The sequence below is a fragment of the Lynx canadensis genome, chromosome E1, assembly GCF_007474595.2.
Source record: "Lynx canadensis isolate LIC74 chromosome E1, mLynCan4.pri.v2, whole genome shotgun sequence".
Classification (NCBI taxonomy): Eukaryota; Metazoa; Chordata; class Mammalia; order Carnivora; family Felidae; genus Lynx; species Lynx canadensis.
Window position 1 is genome coordinate 47,403,905 of NC_044316.2, and position 24,153 is coordinate 47,428,057.

General features: G+C 47.3%; 1 protein-coding gene across 2 annotated transcripts in view; it reads right to left on the bottom strand.

Moving 5' to 3' along the window:
- Positions 1-24,153, bottom strand: part of PRKCA (protein kinase C alpha) — a 401,401-nt gene that overhangs the window by 71,468 nt on the left and 305,780 nt on the right. For both annotated transcript variants that reach the window (XM_030295703.1, XM_030295704.1), the window contains exons 6-8: positions 18,374-18,530; positions 17,168-17,302; positions 16,818-16,914 (exon numbers count right to left, since the gene is read on the bottom strand). In XM_030295703.1, coding sequence (XP_030151563.1) covers positions 16,818-16,914; positions 17,168-17,302; positions 18,374-18,530 — 389 coding nt within the window. The remainder of the gene's footprint in view (positions 1-16,817; positions 16,915-17,167; positions 17,303-18,373; positions 18,531-24,153) is intronic.

Below are 24,153 nucleotides of genomic sequence, written 5' to 3' on the forward strand. Positions count from 1 at the left end.
GGGCAGGAAGGGCCTTTGAGGAGGAGCTTTGGGGAGGGTGTGTGTGTGGCTCAGAACAGGGGGGTTGGGGGGGTGGGAAGGGGGGTGTTCCCTGCCTGGAAGTGGGTGGGGATCTTGAGTCCATAAGCTGGGGAGAGCTAGTAGAATTCAAATTCTTTCAGTTACTGTGATCCCACCGGTACCTACAGGCTGCTGGGGCCCAGGGAAATGTGGGCTACAAAAGGGACACCCCCAGTAAGAAATGAGACCATGGCTGCTTCTCCCGGCTCCAGCCGCCAGTTTCCGTGCAAATCTGGCTGCCCACCCACAGCCGCTGGGGACAGTGGTGGGTCCTGCCTGCCTGCTTCTTCCCGGCGTGTCCACACAGAAGAATGGTCCCCGGGGAGCCGGCGGTGGGCTGACTACTGACAAGTCTATTCTCAGAAAGAGCCACTAGGTGAAGATTAGTTCACGCACAAGCAAGCGATACCACCCTGTAAGCAGGTGTGAGCGATGACACCCCGTTTTCACTGCCTGCATCGGGGCACATTTCCAACAGGCAGGTGACGTTCTCTTTCTCGGATAGCACAATCTGTGCGTCTTGTCCTGAGACCCATAACAAAAGGCACAGGAAACAAGACGTGTGCGTGGATGTAAAGCACGTGGGGTAAGAGGCCCTGCCGACACCTCCCGACACCGCTCTTCAGTGAACTCAGGACGGTCTCACTCGGTTGCTGCGTGTGGGGGGCCGGGGGGGGTGCTGGCCTCTAGTGCACAGCCGGGTCTCCCCACCTGGGGCCCGTGGGTGGTTCAGAAAACACGACAAAGGGTTCGTTTTAGCTTGGTGATGGCTTCTCAGAAAACAGCCATGCTTCCTTCCGTCTGGGAAGACCTCTGGTTTGGAACACCTGGGGCTGGGAAGAGGGGGGATGCTTAGGGTAGCAGCAGTGGCAACGCCGTTCTCACCATTTTTTAGATTTCCTCATTCAGTCCTCCCAACAGTCCTAGGAGACTGGTGCTTTTATCATCCCCGTTTTAGAGATGGAGAAACTGAGGCAAGAGAGAGAAGCTAAGTGGCCCAAGGCGGCGGAGCTGGGATTTGAACCCCCAGGTAGCCCGGAGCTTAACCACTACACTGCTGCTTCCCTGCAGTGATACGGTGGGAGCCGTGCTGCCCAGCAGGTGGGGGCTGGGGATGGCAGTCCTTCTGAAGATGGGGACAGCCACTCACTGCGAAGGAGCCATGGTTTACCCGCCAGGAGGGAGATCCAGAGAAGTGAAGGCTTCCCCCTAATTGTCCTTCTTTGTCCTCTCCTTTCATTTCCCTTTCGGCCACATCTGAGTTTTGCACCAGCACCCGGCTTTTCCTGCACGTTGTGAAATACAGCCCCGTCATATGTATTCCTCCGTAGAACAACATAGTCTCCAAACTAATAACAAAGAGCATCACGTCACATAGGCAAGAGACACCTGGGTCACAGGAAGGACCTGACTCTGAGTCCCCAAGTGTGAATTCACTTCATCAGGGTAAGGTGTCCTTTGAAGTAACAGGTCATAAGATGACAGGTGATTTGTCTGTTTCTACGTAGGAACTATCTCCATGTCCTGGAATGATCAAGAGGTGTTGGCTCACTCTGAGGGTGTAGGCAGGAGGTTTTCACTCTGGGAGAGGAAATCACTGGGTGGCTCGGCGTGTTCAAGCATGGCCAACTTCTAAAGATGTTTCTCCAACGTGAACACACGGCATTGTGTGACAGCGTTTTAAACGTTTTAAAAGGCAAACAGGAGGGCAGCGACAAGAGCGACGAATCTTGGCAGATGCGAGCTTTCACACACGATAAGACTCATTAAACCTCAAAGAATATGTTTTTTGTCCCGATTTTCAATAACTCTGGGTCACTAATCTCTTATGGCCCCCCAGGGGACACATCTCTAGTGTCCAGATACAGGCTCTACAGAGAGAAACTTGAAAAACATGACTTATTAGAGGTTTTCTTTAGTACAGTGTTTTAAAAAGGAGTATTATATGTTGATTCTAGCTTAGGATCGGGTGTGGGATTTCTCCCTTGCGAATTTTTCACCCAAGCATTTGAATGTTTAGATTTTCCAGGTGGTTCCAATACGGATATGCTGGAACAGTCCAGAGTGGATTTCAATTATTAACAAAGGCAATACGTTGAAAACACAGCTGGTACCCGGCTCTAACCAGCTCCCCAAAAGAGAGTGGTGTTGTCAGAAATGATTACAGACAAGATTTCTGAAATCATTTACATGCAAGTTGCAAAGTTCCATTTGATAGTTTGGGGAGAGAATGGTTGATTAGGTCATGACCATGGAGTTGGAAAAAAAAAAGGAAAAAAATGAAAAAAAGAAACAAAATTATAGTGAGTAGTATTAAGCCAGGCATTCAGAACATCAGAAAAATCTGATGATTTCAGCCCATGATATATTACACTACATCTTCCATATATAAACACGCACATGTAGTGTAAGTACACCATATTGCTTGCATGCTTATGTAGATGTGGGTCTACAGAAAATTGCAAATGAGTCTTAACATGTGCTTGGAAATATATACTAACAGAAGGAAAAGGGAAATGTGCTGTCAATTTAAAGATGCACTCTTTCTGTTCATTTGATGCTTTTTAAATTTTACAGACGGGAATTTATCTTTAATCACGGAGAGGAGGTTTCAAGATTTCCTTGGTATAATCTTAAATGAACCTAATCTGAAGAGTGGGGAGGGCTCGTATACTCTCTGGGCGATGTGCGAGGAACGTTTTTCCTCACTGGAGGGCCGTGGCCATCGGGACGGGAGCATACGAGCTAGGACACAAGTAAGCATAAGGTTCAAGCCACCAGAACATACAGTGCATCCTTAAGAGTGGAGAGCATGGCTGGGGGCTCAGGCTTCGCAGCCACAAAAACCAGGGCGGATGTTTTTGTGGAAGGGAAGGTGGAAAAGGACCGAGTGGAGGGAGAACTACCTTCAAGAAGCGGACATAACATCCCTGTAAGAGACAGGAGAAGAAGAAAAACTGCTAGGTTAGTAGGGGAAACGCTACACACACAGGACAACAATTAGCACGAGAAAAATAAAGACTGAGTACAAGACGCCGTAGGCTCCACGTACAACGCACACAGAGCGCGTGGGGCAGAGACAGCCCAGGACGTGGCGTGAGGGTCCAGGACAGAAGGAGGAGAACCTTCAGGCGGGCACTGCTCTGGGTCCCTGGCAGCTGCGGGTTTGATTTGGCCCTTGGAGGGGTGGGAACTAACACCTTCTTGTCGTATGAGAGAATGGAAGGACTTAGGTCAGACCACATGGATCCAAGGCCCGTCTCTCTCCTCCTTGTGGCTTTTATGTGGCCAGGCATGACATCATGTCAGACGGCTCCACTACAGTCATGGACGCTTCTTCTGCTTTTGACTGATCCATATGATGGAGTAATGGGGTCTCTGGTTTGTCAAGTGTCTGAGGTAGCACACAGCTAGGGACCCAAGGATTTAACACAAGGGTCGCCGCTCTTCATTAAATCAGAGTCAAGCCAAACCCACTTACCATGAAAACTATCACTGATAGAACTAATTCCCCCCCCCCCCCCTTGATGATTCAGAAGACTGTTCGGTACCTTGAAGAGCCCAAGGTTAACTGGTGAAACAGGCTGGGCGGCTGGTTAACCATGTTCTGGTTGACCGAATGCCATTGGTAATGAGGTTTTGATACTTCTTTTCATCTTTCAATTTCTGTCTTTAGAAAAGCCCACCATGACTGGATAACTTTAGTTTCTCAAGTACTCATGTGAGAAAAGTAAACTGAAACCATTTTAACAGAAAACTTTATATGAGGAGTCATGAGATTAATCCTACAAATTCATACAGAGTGTGAGTCTGCTTCCGGGAGAAAATGTGAGAAAGAGGCTGGTTTTCTGAATCTCAATTCCACAGCCTGAAAGAGTCACCACATCCATGAACAGAGAGGCAATCAGAGACAGATGACACTTTGTGCCCAGAAGGCTTTGTCTACTAAAATAGGAAGCTGGTCAAATAGGACTTTTACACCTCTTCGGGCAGGTATGGATAGATTAGCTTCGGTTACATCTTATAATTACGGGCACTTTAAATCTGTAATCACATATCTATTTATAATTGTTCTCAAAATAGACCATTTTATTCCAATCCCAAAAGCTCTATTTTAGGCCAGAGATCTTAATCCACATCAAGATTAAAGGAAACTAACAATAGCAACAAAAACATCCTTATTGAAATGGTGGTGGTGTTTCCAAGAACCTTGGAGGGAATTTAATCGGGCATTTCTATCTCTCCTGTACCTTTCTGAAAGAGTTGCCTGATCTTTGCTTGAATACCTGGAGGTACAGAGGACTCCACATTGGCCGAGATGCCCTGAATAGTATGCCTTCAGAAGGGTCCTACCTCCAGATCCCATCTGTAATAGGTCACCTTCTGCAAGGAGACAAAAATCCCCCAGCAGATACACTTTGATCCTGTGACAGGCAGCCTCACAGTCTTCCAGCAACCACTAGGCAGTTGTTCTGAGACTCCACTGGACCTAGAGAGACCCCTAAGCCATTTCATGCTTGGAACATGACAAACGAACCCAAATCTTTCTTCGGGGGAAAAAAAAAGTCGAAGAAAGGCTTAAGAAGTGAATCAGCCGGACTCCCACAGACCCTCTCGCTCCACACATCCAGGACCACTCTGAGGGGACACATGCTGGATGCCTGGGTGTCGGATGGGTGATGAGGAAGCAAAACGCCTCTGGGCAAAGCGGAGACGGTGCCTGTCTGAGAGCTGCCTAAACGTCTACTCCCTGGTTGTCAATAACGGCCACGACAGCCACGCAGTTCATGGAGCTCCTGAGCCACGGCCCTGCCTCCATCAGCTCCCTAGACACAGGGGCTCAGACACCCTCCCCTGGGCTGTCAACAAAAGCCGAATGGCTCCTGACGTTTAGATTCTGAAGCATTTGCAAGCAGGGCTTGAGGCTCTCGCTCTGGAGACCTGAAGGTGACAAGTCTTACAGGTGACTCCAGCACAAGGAAACCTCAGATGGGTTTGAAAGGCTTGAGACTTATGTAAATGAGGGTAGGCTTTGGAAAGCTTGAGATGGAGTGGAGGGGAAGGGAGGGTCTTTTCAAGGGAAAGCCAGTTCCAAGGTGCGTGTGAGAGCAGGACATGTGCGTGAAGGGGGTGGGAGCGTGGTGTCACGGGGAGGGCGACGGAGAAGAGTCAGGGGCTCTGGGTCCTGCTAAAGACCAGCTCGGCGAAGTCCCTTCTGTGCTTTTGTTTTCTCATCAAAAAAGATAATTTTAAACACCTCTGCCACTTGTAATATTCTCTTACTGCATTACCAACGTTTTCTGTAAAGGACCAGGCAGCATGTGTTTTAGGCTTTGTAGACCCTTCAACGTCTACTGCAGGGCCACAGCTCTGGCCTTGCAGCATGAAAGCAGCCGCTGCCAACGAAGGAATGAACGTGGTTGTGTTAACAGACTCTGTGGACACTGAAATATGAATTCCACCTAGTTTTCAGGTGTTGCGAATCTTAAGCTTAAAAAGTCATTTAAAATATTAAAACCATGCATGGGCCAGACACCAGCAGGTGGGTGGGTGCGATGCCTGTCCCACTTAATTAGGATGCTGGGTGTAATGGAGTCTGGCCTCGTCACCTCCACAGCCAGTGGAGAACATAAGCTTGTTCACTCACTCATCAACAGGTCACATCCTCTCCAAATGGCATTTTTCAAATCTTAAAGGGGATAGGAACGACCTGGCGATCTTGTGAAAATCAGATTCTGACTCAGTTAAGAGTCCAGGATGGGACCTGAGCCTCTGCGCTTTTAACAAGCTCCCGGATGCCGCTGGTCCCCGTACCACACTTGGAGCCGTGGGGATCTGGGGAACACCAGAGTGGTCACCGCTTTCTTTTTCAGGATTACCCAGGGAGTTCAGAATCCTTGGGGACTGACCTCCCTAGGTCCCCAATTCTAATTCTTTGTAGGGCTTGTTCCTCGGGAAAAACAGCGAACAGCATTATGTATGGGGTCACGCTTATTCTAGGCTTTCCTCTTTTAAGGGGCCTTAACTTCTTCTTTGGTGCTTAGGCTAAAACCATAGGGACCCGGGTCAGTGCTTGGGGGCCCCACGTTAGTGCCCCGTGTCTGTGTTAGTGCCAAGAGACGCTGGCTCGATCTTCCTACCTTCCAGTTCCTGCCCTGCTATTCTCCTGTGGGTACCGGGGCCTGGTTTCACGTGGAGAGCTGCCTCTAACGTTTCGTATTAGGCTTGCCCTGTTTACTGAGCTAGCAACATCCATCCATAAGGCCAACCCCATAGCTACAAACACAAGGCTTTTTGGGTCATTTCAGGAATCCGTTAGGGTGGAACAGACAACTGGAATGTACAATCTTTTTCTGGTTTCCCAGCAAAGTCATTTCCGTAAGAGAAATTAAGCTGAAAGCATGCTGCCAATGCTATGATAGAAACGCATTCGCCCTCCCTTACAGACTAATCACAAATTCTCTGCAGTTGCTTTTGGAAGCTTTCTTGGAGTCTGCTAAGTTGAGCAGTAGCGTTAACCTCTGTTGACAATGATCTAATGAATGCGCGAAAATGATTTCCAACACTAAACCTTGCCTCATTTCAGTTTAAGGTTTGTTTCTAAGACAGAGCTGAACTACAAAGATTAAACTATCCTTCAACTGATGTGCATTTTATAGACTTTTCCCCCTTAACGTTGCACAGTTCAGAAATTAGTTAATTAAGCTATTTAAGGACCAAAATTAAAAAAAAAAAAGCAGAATCTATATTGGGGCACATAGATTTTCTGTTTTGTGTCCAAAAGGTCACTGGAAAGTACTCAGGTTTCCATAGTAACAGTAGCAGGCCCGATCAAATCAGCAAATAGCTACAATTTATCTGAGGGTCTCCAATGAACTATTTCCTTTTTTCTCATCCACAGAAGAACATCCTGAATTAGATAAAGTCTTCAAAGACAATGGAGGCTTTCGGAAAATCCAATTTCAGCAACAGTAAACAGGAAAATGCTTGCTTGCTCTATCCGCATATAACCTGGCAACGGAGACTCATCTGTGTTGATTTAAATACTTTCACAGTAAGCGGATCATATTAATTTGTTAATCAGTAACAGGGATAATCTCGAAATGTTTCTCCGGAATAAATAAAAGGAGATACAATGTGTGATCTTAGGGCAGTTTGTAGCGTCTTCAGGGGGATACTTCTTTCTAGTGGTTTCTGGACCTCTGTCACTAACCCCACTCTAATGGAGCATGCTTGTCAACTTTACATCGTCTGCTTCTGCTTTAGATCCTGATATGCTTCTGAATGGTCACAAAAACTGTGAAGGCACAGACATCAGCAAAGCCGCTGATAATCCCGCTTTAGATTCTGACCAATGGACACTTTGCAGAACCTATTCAAACAAATAAAACACTCCAAATAAAACATTTCAGCCTTGGAAAGTTGAGTGTCACCTTGTTTCCAAAATATGTTAAAATTAATGTGGCTCACAGGTTCAGAGCCCTTAGGTAATACTTTTAGTAAAGTCCAGGAGGTAAAGCATCTTTGTGACTAGAAGAGAGAGCCAGATTAGAACTCTGCTTACAGCTTTCCAACTGACCGGAGATTCTCCATAGATTTCGCTGACTTCTGGATCTACTATTAGAAACGTATATCATCAAATTACTCGGTAACTCAAATATCACCTCAGCTTTGTTACATCCTTCTCTCTACTAATTACTTGGCCATGCCAAACAAACAAACAAACAAACAAACAAACAAACCCCAAACCAAAAAACAGCAAACAAAACTTACCTGGGCCCAGCAACATGCCCTGCATCTTGAGAGAATCTACTTTTTTTTTTTTTTATTTTTTTTTTTTTCAATGTTTATTTATTTTTGGGACAGAGAGAGACAGAGCACGATCGGGGGAGGGGCAGAGAGAGGGAGACACAGAATCGGAAACAGGCTCCAGGCTCTGAGCTATCAGCCCAGAGCCTGACGCGGGGCTCGAACTCACGGACCGCGAGATCGTGACCTGGCTGAAGTCGGACGCTTAACCGACTGTGCCACCCAGGCGCCCCTAGAGAGAATCTACTTTTTGAAATGTGGTCCTTTTGGATAGTGATGACTTAGAAGCCCAGGAAAAATACATTAGAAAGTCACTGGTTTTGCATTTTAGTCCCCACCCCATAACAAACTGTTCTTTATTGAGAGGAATGTTCTAGACTAGCCCTAACAGAAATACCAGGTGAGCTACATATGTAAATTTAAGTTTCCTAGTCACCTCCTCATTAAAAATTTAACCAACTAAAGCAACTAACCAACTAAACCAACTAATTTCAATAATATGTTTAATACTGATATATAAAAGTATATAATAAAATAGCAGATTTGTTAATTATATAGTTGACCCAATATACCCAAGATATTATTTCAGCATACAATCAATATATTGCTTATTATTGAGGTATTTTATACTCTTTTCTTTTTCCAGAGTCCTTGAAATCCAATGTGTACTTCATACACAGAGCACATCTCACCTCAGACTGGCCATATTTTCAGTGCTCGATGGGCACATATGGCCAGTGGCTGCTGAATTAATCAGCACGGCCCTAGAGGATTTTCAAGGTATGGGAAAATGCAGCTATTTACTCCTTGAGATTTAAGATTCTGTGATTGTTATTTTTAAATTTCTAAAAAATGTTTATTTATTTTGAGAGAGAGAGAGAGAGAGAGAGAGAGAGAGAAAGCGTGAGCAAGGGGAGGGGCAGACTGAGGGGGAGAGAGAATCTCAAGCAGGCTCCACATGGTCAGCACACAGCCCGGCCCCATGAACCGCGAGATCATGACCTGAGCTGAGATCAAGAGCCGGACGCTTAACTGACTGAGCCACCCAGGCGCCCCGGGGTTATGTGATTATCTAGCTGACGATGCGTTCAAACTGGCAGAGATGAAAAAGCTTGGTTCCTATGGGCTGGCCTGATTCCATGGGCAGAAGAACGTCTCGTGTTCCTTGACCACCTGAAGATAAAGGCTGTACAGATGAAGAGTGAGGTGACGGTCTGTAATTGGGGAGAATGAGAGTTATTCTAAGGGTGGCAATGTGAGGTCCTGGGCAGAGCACAGAGGATGCACGGACAGGGGTCAGGCCGAGGGTGGCATTGGCCAAGCTGCCAATCAGGGAAGCATTCAAGTTCAAACAACCCTGAAATGCTGCCTGTGAGCCACGCCCATGGGAAACTGAGCCAAAGCAGCGACGGGCTGGGAAGCCTGCGGCTGAGGGTATCACGAGAGAACTGGAGCTAAGTTTCAGGCTCTAGAAAGCAGCGAATGTGGGGACAATCAATCTACTGGTTCTCAGGAATGACTCCTTGACAAAACTTCTCAAATGCTCTTGCCTCTCTGTAGCACCTCTTTGCACATACAAGTATAGTGTCAGAGTTTGTAAGTTTTCATAAATGTGAGTAAAAAAAACAAACCTGAGTCTCTTTTATATAATCAGCCATAACGAACACAAAAAAAGGAAAAAAAAAAAAGTCCTAGCTAACATTTATTGAGCGCTTACTATGTGCCCGGTACTAGGCTAAGCAACTTACACAAATGAGCTGAATGGATCGCCACAGCAATGCTATGCAGTAGGTACCATTACTGCCTCCATTTCACAGATTAAAGATCGGAGAATTCAAGCATCTTATTCAAGGTTACTGCTAGGAAGCAGTACAGTGAGGATGTGGAACCATGACTATTCCAAACTGTATCCTCTTTCTAGAACACCATGCTGAAACGCGGAGTAACTGGCCCAAGTTCATGCGACCGGGATGTAGACAAGCCAGGATTTGAACCCCAGCAGCCTAACTCCCGGGCTGAAACTCCCACCTCGGTGCAGGACCCCCTCTCAAAGGCAAGTGGTCTTAGGGCTCAGCACAGAAACTGCCTGGAGCTTAGCGGTCACTCTCTGGGCTCACCGCCGATGTCATCTCTGTCCCCATCAGCATCCCACCTGCTGCTCCCAGGAAGGGACAGGATGGCAGCTGGTAGTCAAGACCTCGCCCCAAGAGCCACTGCCGTACTTCACACTTGGTCATGAATTTCTTTTCAGAGAACCCTGCGAGCGTTTCTCTAGGGAGAGCGCACCCGCATTTCAGGCGACACGGCAAGTTCAATACATTCGGCTTGTCCTCTTGAATCCTGACACTCTAGAGGGCTATCTGTGCTGGATCATTCGCCAGCTCTCTAATGGGACACTGCTTTCCATTATTTTCTGACAACAGAAATCCTCCACGGCAGACAAAGCCCAAAGTGCATTGCTTCTTAACCATCTTAATTCTGCTATGAATGTGTCTGTTTTGCTTTTTAACTTTCGTTTTTTCCTATTAGATTTGAACTTTCCCTGGAGTTCCTACTCCAGCAGTGGATGGCAAGTATGGAACGAGGTGCTTCGAGCTTCTCATCTTGTTCTACTGTAATTATCTGGAACAAAATGGTGAGAACAGCGAAATGCCTCGACAATCGGGCCAGGGGGTGCAGTCTCCTTTAAGGAAAGCTGCTGGACTTTTTTTTTTTACAGCAGAAATCTGCAATAACTGTAAACACGATGTGGGAGAGACAAGTGACCCCACTGGTAAAAATGAGTTCAAGTCCATCTGTAGTGGCAAGTCCTCAAAATACAAATTAGAGGTAGTAGCTGTGGTCCTGGAGCAAAATGGAAGTCGGCTTTTATTTTGTTAAATACTGAACTATGAAATGGGAAGAAGCAGGGAGTGGTTTCCATCTCCTGAGCCTGTGCTCAGGTGCTGTTGGCCCGGCGGTGGGGGGGGCCGGGTCCAGGGCTCGGGCCATCAGCCTTACTGCTTCATTTCTCTATGAGGAGCCAAGACTAGGGAAGAAGGTCTTGGTTAGAAAGAAACTGCCCCAAGGGCGAGGGGCCAAGCCTTGGCGGGAAGGCTCTGCATCAGAGATGGGGATGTGGGGCGGGGATAAGACCCGGGGCCACAGGCGGCTGGCTTCAGAGGAAGGGCCGGAGAGTGGTTGCACAGCACACGTCTCCTTTTCTCCTCCCCCAAACGTTCTCCCTGGTTCTTGATTCTAGGACAACCCCAACGCTGGAGGCAGATGTGGCCCAAAGGGCTCAGGAGAAGAGTCAACAAGACTAATAAACACAGCACAAAAATGCTCAAGCTCACTAATGACCACGGAGACGGACCGAGGACAAGAAAGTCCCCTGGAAAGGTTTTAAAATGAAAAGATGTGGCCAGAAGTTACTCTCCTTCCAGGTGGGAAGCTGAATGCCGCGCAGAACTCCCTAGGCATTGGCTCAAGAGGAGAATGATTCAAAGCCCAGATTTTGTAAAAGATCAAAACAGCAACGTGACAGCGACAGAAACGTTGGACTTTGCATGCGAACGCAATCACTAATAAGCCAACTGTGCCATTTCTGTCTTTATCTGGATGAACAGTTAGCTGCTGCTGTGCTTAGGATGAAGCCCGGGTTCCGACGAGGGGTGGTTCGTGTCAAACATCTTTCAAATGTGCCCTTTTGAGTCTTAGCTCAGGGCCCGATACCAAATTATCGTACTGAGAAATGTCAGTGCACACAGACCCCTCAGCGTCAGACTCCACCTACTCCCCCGACAACTCCCCTGAAACCCCGTTTCGTCCACAGATCACCTGACCTATAGTTACACAAAGTTCCCAATTTACACACACATCGTGTTCTGGAAATCCATCGAAATGTAAATGAAGACGTTATTTTCCCCATAGAATTGACGTTATAAATGGTGGTAAAGTTCTCAATATGTCCCTACTTCATAATATGGCTGGAGCACAGGACACAGACCTTGCCAACCATTTAGAACACAATTTCAATATCAAAATTAATTTTTTTTTTTTTAGGGACGCTCCAGAAGTTAAAAAAAAAAAAAAAAAAAAAGCACCCTCCCTAACCTGCTTTCTGCAATGACACATGTCGAGGGATGATGATAAAACACTTGTATAAAAAGTATGCTTTTAGGACGTTTCTAATGACAACCTAATTTGATGTTTAAAACAATACAAGTACTATTATTATAATAAAATTAGTATAATTTATCATAAAATTAGTATAATAAAATTAGTATAATTAGTATAATATTAGTATAATAAAATACTATTATTATTCTCATTTACACTGAAGGGCACACCCTTCAGGGAAGTCACATGGTTAATAACTGGCAGAACCAGGATTTGATTCTAACACAGAGTCCAGGGGTTAGTAAACTATGGCTCATGGACCAGATCTGGTCTGTCACCTGTTTTTACAAAGAGTGTTTTTTTTTTTTTTTAATTTTTTTTTTTCAACGTTTATTTATTTTTGGGACAGAGAGAGACAGAGCATGAACGGGGGAGGGGCAGAGAGAGAGGGAGACACAGAATCGGAAACAGGCTCCAGGCTCTGAGCCATCAGCCCAGAGCCCGACGCGGGGCTCGAACTCACGGACCGCGAGATCGTGACCTGGCTGAAGTCGGACGCTTAACCGACTGCGCCACCCAGGCGCCCCACAAAGAGTGTTTTAATAGAACACAACCATGTCCTTTGGTGACATCCTTTCTGTGGCTGCTTTCGTGGCACAAAGGCAGAGTACAGTGCTTGAGACAGAGACCCTGAGGCCCGCAAAGCCTAAAATATTTACAGTGACCCTTTGCAGGAAGTCTGCTGAGCGAGGGCTAAGCCAGCCTCTGGACCACCTGTAAGGGAAGGCAGACCCTCTCTCCAACGCTGGCCTTGAGCCTCATCGCAGGGAGTGGGGACCCAGAAGCGGGAGGAAGGAACCATAATCCTGGATCCGCTCTATAGTGAGAGGAGGTCCTGGAGAACCACTGAGCAGCACAGGGGGTTCTAATATGCTTATTTCTCTATAAGCTCCCTGCTTCATTCCCAAAACCTGACACAGGGCCCAAAGGTACGGAGATAAGCCCCACAGACAGGAGGCACTGTTTGTTCTACTCATTGCTGGAAACTTATTATTGAACAAATGAACAGATATATAACTTGTGTTTGTGAATCAGGAACTATGTGTACTTTATTTGAAGACAAACATAGATCAGCTTAAAGACCCACAGATATACTTTCCATAAACACTGGGGCCAAGGTTCTGGCTTGTTTTGACTTTCGGGCAGATAAAGTGCTTGAGGGGGACAATGTGTTACAGAATCAGGTCATTTCCAACCATCTTGGGATTTCTTTGGCTCCTAAAAGCTTTCCCCACTGATCATTCTGTTTGCCAGAATTCTAGAATCAGCGATACATTAAAAACATTTCCCCCCACGTTATTGGATAAATACTAATGCGGTGGTAGAACTGTAAATGCTCATTTGTTTGCGTTTTTCCTCCATCAGATTGGATGGCTTTTGGTTTTTGGAAGAGGATTTGAAAACCACACGTAGTTAACTCTTTCCAGAAAACAGAGCTGGTCATGGAAAGAATCACCCTGCGGACTAGACGGTACACAATGCCACCGAGTCCTGCCGATTCCTGAAAGGATTAGTCATCATGCTGTCTTTTCCCCAGTCATGATTCACCACTGAACTTCAAATTAAACATTTCAGCTGAATCATACTGTTACCAGAGGGTGGCAAAGTATCTCGGATCTCTGAAAGAGCGGGTGGAGGAGAAAAGGATTCAGATGCTGGAAAGCCAGTCAGGATGGCAAGTACGTGGAGAGACACGTACAAAGAAAGGGAGTCTGCAGACGCCAGGAAGCAGTCATACCATGGCTGGGGGTGGAGAGGGAGGAAGTGGGGTGGGCATTAGAGGAAGTTCCCCAAATTGCACTTGGTGCAGGTGGCACCCCGCTTGGGAATGCTGGCTGTCACCTAGAACTGCTCAAATGTGGACACGGCCCTTCTGCCTTGGCACGCGGCTTCCCAACAGCTGGATCCGGGGGAAATAATGCCAGTTTCACACTGACAGACCTCAACAGAACACCGTTACACGATAACTCCTGTCTGAAATCAGATCTGGATATTGTTTTTAAAATACAACACAACAGTTGGTTGAGGGTCCGACTTCAGTTGAGGTCATGATCTCGCGGTTCGTGAGTTCGAGCCCCGCGTCGGGCTCTGCGCTGACGGCTCGGAGCCTGGAGCCTGCTTCGGATCCTGTGTCTCCCTCTCTCTCTGCCCCTCCCCCCTGGCTCATGCTCTGTCTCTCTTCTCTCTCAAAAACAAATATAATATTTTGTTATAATTATATAATTTTATATAATTTTATAAACTATAAGTATCTTAAAAATACAACACAACAGTTGTCATAAAATTCTCAGCATCTTCTTGACACCGCTATTGAGTGGCTTTACTGCCTGGTCGCCTGCAACTCTCAGTAAAACGAGCTCATGCAGTTCCAGTTAAGTCTAAGGAAGCTGAGAGATGTTTAAAGAAGAAGCCAGAACGCAGCTCACGTGGGTGCTCTGGGCACAGAAGTCTGTAAGCTGGACGGCAGAGGCTCTGGCCCTCTGTTGCACTTGGCCTTGGGCTCGCAGAACTCCGGTGCAAAGTGCACTGCCGGGAGGGAGAAGACTGACCGGCATGACACATGTGGCCTCTAACCGGCTTCTAGAGAGAAATGCAATTCTGGCCTCGAGCCCTCACACCCGGCCCCTTGTGATTTTTGAGTTTGGAACTCTGACCTTTATAAAAAGCTACACTCACTGCCCAGAAAAACAGGAAGGTTACTCGCCAGGAAGCCAAGGAAATGAAGCATAAAAAGTGGGTCAATATTTCTCCGTCAGTAAAGCCAAGTCTTGGGTATTTCCAAGAGAGACGCCATCATGATGCCTCAGTACTGTTCTGCCCTCAACTGCATCCTACACCAGCAGATCCTGACCTGTTGATTGCTGATGATCTACACCTATAGCTTGAACGTCAGCAAGGCTCCGTTCAGCTTTTCGGCTCTTTCCCTGCCTGAGACGTAGGAGTAGTGCCTGCACTCGGCGGCCCAGAAGTCTCTGGAAGGATTCAGCCCTCACAGAGGCGGTGTGATGCTGGGGATGGGGCTCCTGTCCTCGGCTCGGGGGAGGGGAGGGGCGGAGTGAAGGTGGGAGTAGTTGATGCAGCAAGTGAAGGAAAAAATAAATAGAAAAACAGCTATGCCTGGCATAGATGCTGGAAGCTACCCCAAGCCTTACCCATCTCTGCACTTGAATGCCTCTAAGTATTACAAGGTCCCTTCGCAAAGAACTTCATTATAAATAAACATAAACATATGTTATAAATTAATTATATATTATACTTATAAATAAAAATAAATACATATATGTGTGTGTATATATATATGTCCCCCTATATTTTTTAGGAGCAGGATTACAAGCTGATTTCCACTGGCTGAATTTTACCTGTGTTTACACCAATAGATGTGTGTTTGACCTACACCAAGCTGAGTTTTAATGAGCTGCCAATATTAAAAGAAGTCAGAAGATGTCGTATCAAACCATCTGGACTCTTGGCTTCTCTTGAAGAACCAGAAAGTCTGGTGGCCAGAAGGTCCCTCATTTGTGTGTGGCAGCAGTCAACGGGTGCTGAGTAACAGCGGCTACCTTTAGACCCAGTCCACACCCTACTGTCTGTCACCAGTCCTGAGGCCTGCTGTCCCTTGCCATGGACTGCTGTTTCTTGCCGTTGACTTATACCATGTAGGACTCCCTCATCCTTCTGAGGGCATCCGGGCTCAGCCCTGACCTTAAGCATTTGCCATCAGCATCCACTTCAACCAAGTACCAGCGTGATAGAAGCACTCTGAACATTTTTATGTCCCTAGGAATTCATTCTACCTCCATATGACCTACGTGTTTCTTTAGTGCAAACTTTTACTTGAGAGAAGGGAACGACGGAGGGAGGAAAAGAAAACCATCTGCACCTCATTAGTGTCAGTATTTTCAGTAACAGTTCAAGTATCTGTACACCTCTGTGTCTGTGTGTGTGTGTGTGTGTGTGTGTGTGTGTGTGTGTGTGTGTTTCTTCAGGGTACGGGAATTTCCGGGAATCCTAATTAGCCTGAAGAAGAGAAAGGTTCAAAAAGGAATGAACCAGTTACACAGACTGGTATGGTTACTGTACGAATGCCTCAAACAGCCAAAGTGCAGGTGATTAGAGGAAACAGAAAAGATTAAAAGCTGTGACCTGGAAAGTAAGGCAGGTGCTTAGAGAAAAGAACGTTCGTTAAGAGCGGAGGTGTCTGGAAAGTGAAGAGAAGTACAGACAGAGAGGAGAAGAGAAAGAGGGAAGTGAGGAGGAGAGGGAGAGCACAGCAGGACAGGGAGACGAGACAGATGAATCTGGGACGGAAGGCAAACACAGACCCTCGCTGGGAAGGAGACAACGAGCTGGCCTTTTCTAAAGGTCTGGAGCAAAAATGAAGGTGCTGGCTTCATAGCTTAATCACACCCAAACCACCGCCCGAGCTAATGCCAGAGTGTCCCCCTGCCATTTGGAGAAGCACAGTCCTTCTTTCCAGGAGAACACTGCATTTGGAACACTGCCTGTCTCCCCACGGATGTGCCAGCCAATTTCTTATGCAGAAATCACCCGTGCTTATTTCTGGGATAGTTCTGGTCTCTGTTCTCTAAAATGATAATCAGGCCTAGAATGTGAACACAGCTTGCCAAGGAAGGCGATTAGGCGGCATTTCTGTTCTTAAATATGGAAAAAGACGAACACTTAAGTTGCTTTTTGTCTTCCAGCGGTGTGACCACAAACCCTGGCCCTGCCTGAGGTCAAGCTTTCCAAAGGAGAGGCAGTTCCCGCCATTTCACTGATGTCCTCACCTCGAATTTCTGCCTCAGCTCCACGTTTCCTTCTTCATCTCCTTCTGGAATGGGTACGTTGTAGTACTCACCTTCTTCTTGGTTAAGCAACTTGTACCTTCGGGAGACACGGAGGGAAGGAGAGTTAGGAATGCCACATTTGGGCCGCTACGGATTCAGCAACATCTCTCCTTCCACCTCTAGACCGGCTGTTTCTGAAATGCATCCTGTGGGGAGACCACAGCCAGATAACCTCACAGTCAATGGTCAGTTCAGGCCAAAGCCAGTTTGCTGAATCTCTAAGGGCTCTCGCGTTTAGAGACTATTAACCTTTGGATGACACGGACATATACAACCTTGGGCATCCTTACCATCCACTGGCCGGTATCTTCATCAGCTCCGAGACTCCAAAGGAAAGGGATCCCATGAAATCGTTCCTTGTGGTTCGATCCCAGTCCCAGATTTCTACGGACAGCCTTCGGTCTTTGTCAGAAGGTTTCAATTTGCTACAAAAGAGCACACGTGCACACGCACAAGGTTATGTAGGCCGTCGCTTCCTGGGAGATGCCACGTGCTCATGATAGGAGTCTGACATTCAAACAACAATAGCATATTCAATTCTCTTCCTGTGGCTCCCCACTGCCAACAGAGTACCAGGCCATGGCAGTCAAAGCTCCGGACTAGCAGTTAGCAAACTAGGACCCACAGGCCAAATCTGGCCCACAGCTTGTTTTTGTAAATAAAGTTTTATTGGAAAACAGCCATGACAATTTGTGTATATATCGTCTATGAATGCTTTTGATTTGAGAACAGCAGAGTTGTGTGGTTGCAACAGAGACTGTATGACCCATGAAGTCTAAGATATGCACTATCCGGCCCTTTATAGACCAAAGCTCGTCAACCTCTGTTCTACACAAAAGAGCTCCCTTTGGGGTTGTCCACACATAAACCTCTTCCCGCATGTCCTAGTCTATAAGGTCTGTCACTTGCTTGTGCTCGGGTGCAGGCAGTGCTTTCTCTCAACCCTGACGGTTTTATGCCTCCTCCCGCTGCCTCCTTCCTTCTTTCTCCTTCTACCATCTCTGCCTCTGAAATCCTGGCACTCCTTTAAACCCCGTTTTAAACGTCACCTCCTCCAAGAAGTCTTCCCTGTTGAAAGGTGAGGATGATTTTTCCATTTCAGTGGTGACAGCATGTGACTCCTGTATTCCAGGTTTTAACAATTATTATTTAAATTCTCACCTTCCCCTAAACCTCCAAAAACTTAAGTCCATCAAGAGGTGGACACACTTTATACTTTTATACACTGTGTGTTTAACATGAAAGTATTTTTTGTACAGGGTAGGTTCTGATGCTATTTGGGGCCTGCATTACGTAACCCCCGGTAAACCAAATTACCATCCACCAAACAGCGGTGACAGCAGCGACCTCTTAGCAGTGGTCTGAGATAGTCTCAGTAATGGAGCCATGTTTAAAGGCATTTACAACAGGCCCGCCTCGTTACCTCTCACAGTGAGGTGGGCAGCTCTGTGATGTGTAGGGAGGGAATTCAATCAAGGGGGGAAGACAAAACTTACAACGTGAAGGACTCATTCCACTGGGGGTTCAGTGTGGAGCGGATGGTTTTGGTTTTCTGCTTGCTCTCGTTCTTGGGATCAGGAATGAGTTTCAGCTTCACGTAAGGATCTGAAAGCCCATTTGGATCCATAGGAATTAGATTTTTTGCATCTCGTACTGTGGAGAGAAAAGGAAAAAAAAAAAAAAAACATCAAATGTTATAAAAAGAGAACTGACCTGTATTGCCCAGTGTCCTGTGTCTGGACCAAGCTGAGTGACAGAGACCTCAAGATGGTGTTTAAAGGGAGAGGAGGAGAGGACCAAAAGCCTCTGATCCTCAATATGAGAAAAGCTTCCCGCTGTCATTGCTGCCAGAGATAATGGGCATCACGCAGGTCCCGCGGTCCTGCCCTCAGACTCCGTTATCAGCCTGGACCAACAGCACTCGTGACCCTTGCACACCTCCTATTAGAGACGCAGCAGCCTGGGTCCCTCCCCAAAGCCGCTGAAACAGAATCTGTGTTTAAACAAGACCCCCAGGTGCTATTTGCAGCCCTTCTCCGGAACCGGTGCGTGCCCTGCCCCCACACAACCAGCCAACCCAGTGCACGGCACTGCGTCACACTTGAGCTTCTAAAAGGGTTCACCTCTTTTCTTTGTAAAGGGCCAGCGATTTCCAACCTGGCTACACGTTGGAATCTCTTGGGAAGGGGTTCAAAAATTCCAGTGCTCACAACTAAGCCAGAAGCTCCGAGGGGTGTGGCCACGTTTTGAAAAGCTCCCCAGGTGATACTATTGTGCAGCAGCAGAAAGAGCTAGGGGCACATACAGCTGTGATACAGAACACGCCCCACACGTGTGCTCTGCCTTGTTATGTGACGTGCACAGCGTGTCCACAGACCAGCGGCACCTGGGACATCAGCTGTGTGCCCATCAGATGTGTGGAAACTGTCATTTGGGCCCCACCCCCAAATTCCCAATTCAGAATTCTCATTTTAACAAGACCCCCAGATGATTCCAATGCGCATCCTAGACCAAGAAGCACCCGAATGGGAATCCAAAATAATGAGGAGCAAAGGCCATTTCATCCACAGAGGGAGGCATGCTCAGAGATGCAGCTAGCAGGGGTTTATTACCTCTGGGAACGGGTGAAGCCACTGCATGTAAATGAGACAGGTCATTATCTATTGCTACGATAAGAAGGGACAAAAGCCTGAGCCTGCCTATCCCAAATGTCTTCCTTACCATCTTCCAAAGGCATCTTCCCCAGCATGGCTGAAACTTCCCATCATCAGGGTCCCTAATTAGCCAGACACCTTGAAGACACATGTAAACTGGGACTGGGCTCTGAAGCCCAGTGGCTCTCCCAGTGTGGCCCCTAGACCGTCAGCATCAGCATCACTGACTGAGTCAGGACTCTAGGGGCAGGTGCAGTGATCTGTGTTCACCAAGCTTCCCGATTCTGATGCATGGGAGTATTGGGGAAACACTGTTCTTGTCTAGTACTGATTATCAGTTTAGCTTGGCTATTAAAAGCAAGTCCTTAGAAGAATTTTAGAAGAAGGTGCTAGAGTTAACAGTGGGCAGATATAGAGCAGGGCATAGGGGATGCTAAAGATGCTGGGTCCCCGGACATTGCCCCAAGAGAAGTCACAGACTAGCATTGCCCATTACCAGCCTGGGGACACACTGAGTGCCCATGTCTGCTGGCCAATAGCCTTACATCCTCCTTGTCTGGAAGCCTTTGCACGGGCAGGTGACAAATAGGACCATTATTCAAATGGTCTGAGTGGGGGGAGTGGACTGGCTCAGATCAACTAGCCACAGAGAAGCCAGGCCTATGTTCCTCTATTCCTATATTCACTTATGCTTTCCAAGCATTTCCCCCTCATAAGATGATATCTAACTTTATCCACCTGGGGGTGGATAGAACATATAAGCAAGCAGGCTCATCAGATCTGCTTTCAAATCCTGCCTCCCTCATGGACTCCCAAGCACCGGAAAACAGAAGTTCCTGAGTCTCTGCTGCTTCACCTAGAAAAATGAAGAGGGGCTCACTCTCTGTGGTACGGGATTGGTGGGGGAAGTAAATGCAATGACGTATGTAAAGTGCTTTATACAGCTAGTGGCTTAGAAAATGGAGGCGGGGGGAAGGCACTAGGATGGGAGTGTTTACCATGCCTAGTCCCCAGTGCCCACAGTTTCAAAATCTTCAGTGGGGCAGAAGGTCTCCAGGGGATCTGGCTGCCTGAGATTTCCCTCAAGCTCATGCAGAAGGTCTTTCAGTGCATGGCAGAAGACCCAGTCTCCTAAAACAGCAACCCAAGGATCACAAAAGATGAAAAGTATGAGCATAAACATAGGGCTCTCCCATAAGGAATGGGAAGGGGCCAAAGGTCTCTCTCCAATTAAGCACTGGGATGAGAATCAGATACTTTTTAAAAGGCAGCTAAAGCCCCAGAACGTCTAACACTGAGGCTACATCTCAGCGCAACTAATGAGGAACCACAGAGGCTGCTAAGAGTGTTGCCAGTTACAGAATGATTACGGGCGCTGCTTTTTTCATCCTCAATTTCTAGTCCTGACAGCCAGCCCACACAACATCATTTAAGGTGGATCTCTTCTGAATGGTGATGAGTTACAGTCTTAATGGGATTTAAAGCTGTGGGCTTCCCACTGAGATCCTATGATTGAAGTGGAAAATAAAGAGAGTTATCAATTCCAAATGTCATCGAAGTAGACGCTGGGTCCAAATTTCAATTTCCCATTGCAGTGGAGAGTAGCCTGCCTGATGTGCGGCTGACTCACCACACACCAGGGCATCCGAGTCAGGACTGGGAGTAGATGACTTGGGGTCCCCATCAGCTCAGAATGTGGGCTCTGGGGACAGGCTGCCTGCCTGCCTTTGAATTCTGGCTCTGCCGCTTGGTGGCTGTATAACCCTGGGCAAGATATTTAAGGTCTCAGTGCCTCAGTTTCTTCATCTGGAGCATGGCAAACCGTTCCCCACCCCCCGGCCCCGGCCCTGGGAAAGATTACAGAAGTTCATACATGCAAAGTGCTCAGAACAGTGATAGGTGCACAGTAACAGCCCAATAATGATTATTATCATCATTGTTAATACACGTTGCTGGCAGAGAACACAACCCTAAAGCCTTAGATGTCCAGAAACTGGACTGACAACTTAAGAGGTGGCAAAGCAGATGCTGTGAAGGACAGTACGATGTGGAAATTTTCTGGTGCACCTGCAAGCGTGTGGTGCCAGTGAGGTCTTAGCCTGAGAAGCAGCGCTGGAGGGGGGGTCACCAACAGGAGTAGGTGTGGGCAAGTTAGGGAGGAGAAAAGAAGAGCCAAATGAGGGAGGCAGTGGATGTGAGGGGTGAGAGGCAGGAGAAGGAAGAAGACGCAATCAAGATGCGGGGTCAGAGGGTGGTGGGGACGCTGCCCTCTGCGCAGGTGTGGACGGTGGCTAGGTACACCAGGGTGGTGGTTCAACACCCCAGCTGTGATGTTTCTGCCATATACTTGATGCCCATACCCCCCGGAGTCCCACTTAACCGGTCCAGACTGAGGCCAGGCATTAGCATCTTAGAGGCTTCTCAGGAAGCCATTCAATGCACCTGGCAGTGGTTCTCAGAGCGTGGTCCCTTGACCCATGTCACTGGCATCTCTTGAGAACTCAGTACATTATTCACATTAAAAAGAAATCATAGGGGCGCCCGGGTGGCTCAGTCGGTTAAGTGTCTGACTTCAGCTCACGTCCTGAGCTCACGGTCTGTGAGTTTGAGCCCCACGTCAGGCTCTGTGCTGACAGCTCAGAGCCTGGAGCCTGCTTCAGATCCGGTGTCTTCCTCTCTCTCGCAAAAATAAATAAACATTAAAAAAATATAACAGAATAAAAATGAACAAAAAACAATACACTCACTTTTTAACACTCAGCATTTAAAAATGAAACGTATCACGATGGTAAATGGAAAACCAAGATTGTCTGCTATCGGGAGAAAGGAACCATAAAAATAAATAACAATGAACATCGAACAGAGTTCCTTACTTACAGCGGACACAGGTGCCCCCGAGGCCTGATGTTGGTGCTGAAGGGGAAATTAACGAGGGTTGAGCGTTAGGGATATTCCAGCCCTGGATGGAGCCCCACACCTTACAACCAAGAAGGAAGGGAAACCGGAAGAGGAATAACTTTCTCACCATGGTAACTGAAATCTTTCTTATATCAGCTCAGCACCTTCAGAAATCATCTCAAGTACGAGCCAAAGTCCTAGCCCGCCAGGGGCTCTGCCCCACGCGTGGGATGCGTGCCGTCAGAGGCACAAAGGAAGGGCAGCATTTCACAGCAGGTCCAAGAACAGACCCAGCTCAGGTCCCGTGGCTCATTTCTTGCCTCTCATCTTGCACAACATCCACACTGTTTTGACCGCAGGAAAAAAAAAAAAAAAGAAACACCTGCTACTGTGTAAACTACTGAGAATGAGGCTCTTTGGGGGTCAAGTGCTATCACGTCAATGCAAGTTCTGAGAGGTCACTGGTCTCTAGACACAGCGACACAGAAGCAACACATCCTTTACCCACTCATGGCTGCAGCACTAACCCAACTGGGCCCAGAGCCCCGTGGACGGCACGCGGTAGGAGCGCCCCCCCCCCGCCCCCGCCCAGTGTCTGTGGTTGTTCTGCAGCTTCTGTGAGAAGGACATGTCCACTCAAGAAATATGTCTGCGCCATGGTACTGGCCATTTCAGAACCATTATTTGTTCTCTAATTCCAGAACTTGAATAGAAATACAGAGTATGAGTTCTATTACCATCTTTCGGCTTGAGATGCTGGTTTTCATTTTTATTAAAGAATCTGCTGTCAAGCCCAGCATTAAGAAAAACCAGCCGTGGTGGCGGGGCGGGGGGTGGGGGGGCGCCTGGGTAGCTCCCAGTTGGCTAAGTGTCCAACTCTTGATTTTGGCTCCGGTCAAGATCTCATGGTTCGTGAGTTCGAGCCCTGCACTGGGCTCCACACTGGCCATGCAGAGCCTGCTTGGGATTCTCTCTCCCTCTCTCTCTGCCCCTCTTCCTGTCTCTCTCTCTCAAAATAAATAAACTTAAGAAAGAGAGAAAAACCAGCCTGGGTTAAGAGGTTATATAATTTCCTGATTATGTAAGGTATCATTTCTGGACAAAACCCATTCAAATAAGATTATGAAGACTGAAAAGCACCTCCACAGGCCTCAGAGATACGTGATCTAGATGGCTGGGCAAGTCCAGGACATGTGAGTTTTGAGTTAAGTGTTCGGGCATATGAGCCGGCTCGTCAAGAGCTCAGAGGCGGCCTTACCCAGACTGGGAATCTATATCAAAGGCACATTCTGGTAGCTGGAACAGCTAACACTTGGGAATGAAGCCAGGGGTTTGCCAAAGGCCTGCCTGATGCAGGGGATGTAGAGGTGGCCGCCATGCTTTCTCAGGGAGAGGCAAGCCATCCCCACAAACAATGGAAGTCAGGTGAGTGTCTAATGTGCATCTGAGGATATGTAATGACGGTCAGGCTCACTTCACTTGGAAAGAGGCTGCAGACAGCAGCTGACTTCTTCTCAAGGGGCCACTATAACACGGCATCTACCAGCGTGGGCAGCTGGGTTCGAATCTTTGCTCTACCTCTTTTTAGCTGTATGACTTCAGGCAACTTACCCCGCTCATCAGTTTGTTCATCTGTACGACGGGAACAATAGTGCCTATTTCATAGGGTCGTTGTGAAGATTAAGGGAGTTGATATTTGTAAAGCATTTAGAAGGCAATCTGGA